We start from the raw sequence: 6,077 nt of genomic DNA on the forward strand, positions 1-6,077 counted from the left end.
GAACGTTTCGTTTTACTATAACTACAAACCCAATTTTTTGCTGAAAACATGTTTTACTTTTATGTTTGCTTATTATATACGATTCAGAGATATATTTTTTTAAATACAAATAAAGTATCAATGCATAAATGGGTTTGTTTCGTTTGATTTACACTGCTTTTTATGGAAGTCAATAATGAAACAAAACGTATTGACAGTTTAAACTTTGCTTTTCGGCAGTTTGTTTTGCTAAAGTATGTGATGAAGATATGGATATACCATGACTTCTGAAGAAATCTTATTGAATTCTGATATTTAAGTTACCTACATAAATGTAAGGAAATTAGTATGACAAAACTTTTTAATTTGTTACACTCAAATAGGGTTGTATTAAATTAATTTAGAACGAAAGTCGTTCAGGCTAGATCGATATGCAAATTGGAAATGATTTAATTTAGTCATAAAATTCGCATGAGGCTTATACACTTTCTGTCAACGTACGATATCGGTATCATTATCAATGTCAGCATCATAATCTAATATTCGAAATAATTCCATATCATTGTTTAATAGTCCATAATTATTAGGTAATATAAATTACACAGACTTTATTTTATAGATGTCAGAAAATGCCTGTTCCTAAATTATAAAAAACTAGTTGTCCCCGACTTCGCTCGCTTTTTAAGGGTTAGTTGACAATTGCTTATATCCTTCTTTGGGGTACAAGCTTTCTTCATATTCAATTCAATTATATTTTCGTACAGTGGTTCGGGGGTGGAAGAGCAACACAGACAGAGTTACATTCGCATTTATAATATTAGTATAAATGAAAAACGATTCTTCAGGTGGTAGTTCCACTTGACTACCAAAAAGGAAGTGTAAAGCTTATATTGAAAATAAGAATTTGAATTAAAATTCGCAAGAGTGCAATAAAAATAGAATAAACACAATTCGTTTGCTCAACTAAAGATTAATATGGAACCGAGTAGGTGGGCAACGTACGAGGGCACTTCTTTCCAATGTTCGATTTGTGACTTGTCGTATGCTTCAACTAACTATTATATTATTTAACAAAATATACTCTATTCAACCATAACAGGAAAAAAGCCAAATAAACAACATTTAGCAGCAAATTGACGCGATATCATTGGTTGGGAGCTTGATTAAAATATGATATTACCTATGGATTTGCGAAAAAATAGCGTTTTGAACGTCGACGAAACTTATCGGAATTTTGAAGTAAAATTAAGGTGGAAATAAGTAGTTAAGTATAATAGTGTTGTATTATAAATAAAGATTTTTTTATTTATAAACTCTTAGTAGTGCGCAATATAGCGGAGGTTTTAGCAAATCGCATGAAATACATAAATCTAAGGTTTATTTATCTTTTTTCCTACTTCATAAATCCACGCGGAGCGTGAGTCCCCATGAGCATTCATTTGTTTTTGCTTAGCGGAAATTATATTTTATTTATTTAATAGCGTCGACGCTAATATAGAATGGGTTTTATGCGTCGATTTTTCAAATTATTACACTGACTATGTGGTTGGCTTTATGCAAGCTCGGCTGATAGCGCTCATCACATATTCTATCGCCAAAAAGCAATATTTAGTATCGAGTTCCGGTTTGAAAATCAAATCAAAATATAATTTACTCGAGTAGGTTTTTACAGGCACTTTTTAATTGTTATTTTACAAAATGTTAAACTACCACTGGCTTAGAATATAGTTTTTACCGAGAAGAACCGGCAAGAAACTCAGTGAAGAGTAATTCTTTTCTAGCATTTGAAATAGAAAGTTGTTTCAATCCAATATAAGTAAATTCATATAATATATCCTGCCCGAAAATCAATAAGTACTAGCTCCACGCTTTTTTATCATCTACATAAACTTGTGTGAACTGTGAAGTAATAAGATTTATTTATTAAAGGTTTCGAATAAGCGATATGATTTTTTCTAAATTGATAAAGCTAAAATTAAACGCGGAATAATATAATAGAAACGTATACCTTACCCTAGGAAAGATTCATTGACTTGTGATTCAAGGTAACTACTGGCATGACGTCTTAGTTCTCAAAGTTGGTGGCGCGTTGGAGATGTAACTTTATTAGGTATGGTTATTATTTCTTACAGAACCAAAAAAAATGTTTGCTTTATTTCCGCGTTTATTTTTTTATAAACCAATTTAAATTTCTTATTCATTAGCGACAACGGACAAGAATTCCGAAATTAATCAAACAGCTATTATCATGACTTTAAATCAAAAGATAGTTATCTAAATTAGTGGTATTAAATTCAAAAACGATCGCGCCCATAATCCTCTTACGCAACAAATATAAAAATAAAGTCATATCTGTTCAAATATTATTAAGTACCCGACGTGCATTTGTGTTTGTGGTAGAATTCGGGACCTCGTAACACTTATCGTCCCGGGATTTTCAGGTCGATTTTATTATATATAGGACACATTTATATATGTGACTATATATATAGGCACACACATGGTATACTTATATACGATGTGCCTGTGACGTAAACGGACTAAACGATACGTACCTTTGATAATATATGGCGTTCTAAGACCAAAAAACAATCTCATATATTCAATAACCCACAGCCAAAATAGGTCAAACTTTGCCGTTCTGAAACATTCATTCACTCATTCACTGAAGTAATGCTGGTTGAAGTCAAAGGGGACTGTGCCGGGAGCGCGTGAGTGTTCGGTGCGTCCAACTCTCGCGTCTCACGGTGATTCCCGGTATTATTTAAGGCTATGTGCATACATGACACAGAAACACACATTCGCCGGTTAAATTGACCTCTGAGGTATAGATGTATATTTTTTACCGAGAATTAGGTACTAAGTAGATTATTTTCTTACTTACGTACGTAATTTATTGTATTAATAGTTTTTTTAGCTTTTAATTTGTCAATTTGAACTACAATAACATAATTAGAACAAAGTTGATTGAGTTTAATAATATTTTAAGAAATGAATGCAATTGCACCATGCGAACATCACGCAATTAAAATTAAACTGTACTTAACTCAAATAAGTCCGGTGCGATACCTTATCATCTGACGACAGTCTAATTCTACCTTAAAGCGTGCAAAGTCATTAAACCAATTCTGGTAGGGCTGTCACAGAAGGTTAAAATTAAACAATCTATTTTTTTATCTAGTGTTGTTTACAACGCTTTAATAATAAGTTAGTTAATAATTTTGTATTAACGTAAATACGGTTATAAAATATTTCTTTACAAAGTACTTAATCTAAATATTACGTTTTTATTTTCAATAATTTGATATGCGTAGTCTTTGTTGTCTTGTCAAGGTTTTTTTACGTGATATAGTAAGTACCTACGTTCGGATCTATGTAGGGGTGAATCAACTCACTAATATTCTACTTCCATATAATAGCTTGTATCTGTAAAATTCATAAATTAGACGGTTAAGGAATGATGTCAGTAGCCTGGGAATGATATTTGAAGTGCAAGGAATGATCTTATCGCACCAGTAATGATCTTATTGCACCGGTAATGATCTTTTAAAAGAAACAAGACTACGTTAAATCTAATGGCACAGTCTTTATTAAAACAACAGCAACATATAAAACTTCCAACATTATAAAAACATGAATTATTATTAAGATACATAATTACCATACAACTCTCAAAACAAAACTTCTTTTAGAAGTCTTGTAAATTAAAAAAATATATTATATAAAAGGGTCAGGATGAAAAAGATTAATCAACAAATATTCTTCTAAAATTCACATATTTTAATATAACAAATAATCAAATCTTAAAATTTAAACTCAATCCAAAACTAAAATACCATCTTAATTTTTCTGCACTGTCGATTATTTGGACAAAGTCGAGTAGGTATCAATAGCAAATATATATATTTTTTCAATAACAGCAGTATGTATACAAACTTCTTTCCTGCTTCCGCCGAAATGATACGATTGCACTTCTTCTCCCAATTTGAGACCATAGTTCTCAGAGAAGTCAATATGCAGAATAGCTTCGTTTACTTTAATACTTACTTTATCGTTTCTGGCGTCTTACTTTATTTTTGGTCATAAACTCCTTTTTACCGGCCTTACTAGTGCTATTACAATCATCCTGTGTAAAAATCTTTTATCAACTTTTTAACTCTTTGGCCCTTTATTTGCTTATCAACTTTCCTTGTTTTAAAAGTGTTCAATTCTTCATTAAATTTTGTACAGTCTTCGTTTGATACTTTTTCTTTTAACTTTACTTCCAAACTACTTATTTTTTTCCTCAATACTGCATTTCGGTTCTTCAATTTTTTTATTTCATTAAGAAGTATGTTTCGTTTTATCAGTTGACGATAGCGGATTTTTCTGATTTTGACATTAACCACGGATGACTGTAGAGGATCGTCCTCTTCGTTGTTTTCCATTTTTTGAACGTTATTTGTTTCTGGACATTCAATAAAAACTGTTGTTGTTTCTTTTAATTTTTCCTCTTTTTTCTTTTGTCTGTATCGTCTCGATGCTTCTTTCCATTTCTTTCTTTGCTGTCTTATATCTCGCGGTGACTTTTCATTGATACCAACAACCTGACCCTTGGCTTTCTTTCTTCTATACCATTCTTTTTCTTTTTCTCTTTGCCTTTCGTATAACTCTGGATCTTCCTTAATTTCTGCATATTTGCGCCGTTTTGCCAACTTTTTCTTTTCAGAGAGACTAGACTTCGTAATTTTTTTATTCATTTCACCACCTGATTGTCTTATTTGAAGTACAGCTGAATCAGTCGTTACCTTTGCATAGTTTAATATATAGCATTAGTTTTTACATAATATAAAACTAAATTATCCCAATGAAATATTGTGGTTTCAATGTATTAAAGCAGCTAGTGAAATGCGCGAGGTGGTAGGAAGAAGGTACGTACTTATAGGCAGCATGTAAACTTAAGTTAAATTATCGTATTTGATGATAAAAAAAGGTTAAGCATCTAGGTTAAAGAATTTCAAGTTTTTTAATGTTTAATGTTTTGTGTTATATGTTTTTTGGTAAGTAAAATTACCTATTTAATGGTTAAAAACTTACAATCAATTATTCTAGTGATACTGAACAGACTACTTTCGGCTATGGAATATATTAAAAATATTGTATACTAACTATTACTTAATTATGTTGTATACTAACTAGCATTTTTGTCATTTCTTTCCAACCGACGTCATTCCAGTTCTAATTAAAAACTGGAAATGACCTGACCAGGAATGACGATTCAATAAAATTTGATCGATATTTCTAGAAGTTTGGCTCGTGACTTTTAATAATAATACGGCATATAATCGTATTTCAAGAATTCGCACATCAAACAAAAGAAGTTAATAATATACTAAATAGTACCTACCTGGTAGGATTAAACAGGAATGGTAAATATTTTGACAATCGAAAAGACCCAAGTTTAAAAAAAATAAATCGACATAACCGTAATTCACATCAAACACGTACGACTCGCTCTGATTGACTTGATGGACTGAAGGGCCCGTGCGGAACGCGACGAGCGCATAGTATTATCCTACCAATTTAAATGAAGTAAATGATGCAAGGAATTCAGGAATCATTCCTGTAATGATGAAAAATTCTTGACAAAATGTTTTTAGTGATATAATTTAAGTGTTCTTAGGATACCAACTGATTTTAATCAATATTAACAAATTTAAACTAACAGCACATACGCTTAATTATTAATTTTGCTGTGTATTTACTATGATTTAAAAGCAAAGTATACAAAGTAACTTTGTGACCAAACTAGGAATGATTTTCAGCTAGGTTTTATTTGAATTAAAAGTATAAATTAAATGTTTTATTTATTATTATAATAATGATTTCCCGTTTATTGTTTATCAATTAAGACGATGTTTAATTTTTTTTTCAAAAAGACATTGATTGGAACAAAATAAGTTGATTCACCCGTAGATGACGACTCACACGCCGCACAGCGCTGCCGTTTTTAAAAGTTAGTGAACTAATTTTGTCAAATGTGTTTTATTTTGTTTTAATTTCCGTGTGAATTATATATTAAATATTAGGTCCTTACGAATGAAATTGGCGTATTGTTA

At 30.9% G+C, this 6,077-nt stretch overlaps 1 protein-coding gene across 1 annotated transcript; it reads right to left on the reverse strand.

Annotated features, from left to right (window-relative positions):
• Positions 1-4,027: 4,027 nt before the first annotated feature.
• Positions 4,028-4,718, reverse strand: LOC113399570 (myosin-M heavy chain-like). Its single transcript, XM_064218359.1, has 2 exons — positions 4,365-4,718; positions 4,028-4,105 (listed from the first exon to the last, which is right to left on the reverse strand). The coding sequence occupies exons 1-2, from the start codon at positions 4,716-4,718 to the stop codon at positions 4,028-4,030; spliced, it is 432 nt and encodes a 143-aa protein (XP_064074429.1).
• Between the last annotated feature and the right edge of the window lie 1,359 nt (positions 4,719-6,077).

Source organism: Vanessa tameamea, chromosome 21 (assembly GCF_037043105.1).
Source record: "Vanessa tameamea isolate UH-Manoa-2023 chromosome 21, ilVanTame1 primary haplotype, whole genome shotgun sequence".
In the NCBI taxonomy this organism is placed as follows: Eukaryota; Metazoa; Arthropoda; class Insecta; order Lepidoptera; family Nymphalidae; genus Vanessa; species Vanessa tameamea.

Excerpts from the sequence above, each read along its gene's own strand:
- LOC113399570 (XM_064218359.1), bottom strand. The coding sequence starts at position 4,718 with ATGAATAAAAAAATTACGAAGTCTAGTCTCTCTGAAAAGAAAAAGTTG. Across the intron at positions 4,106-4,364 it reads ATCCTCTACAGTCATCCGTG|GATGATTGTAATAGCACTAG; the intron begins GTTAATGTCAAA and ends ATTTTTACACAG.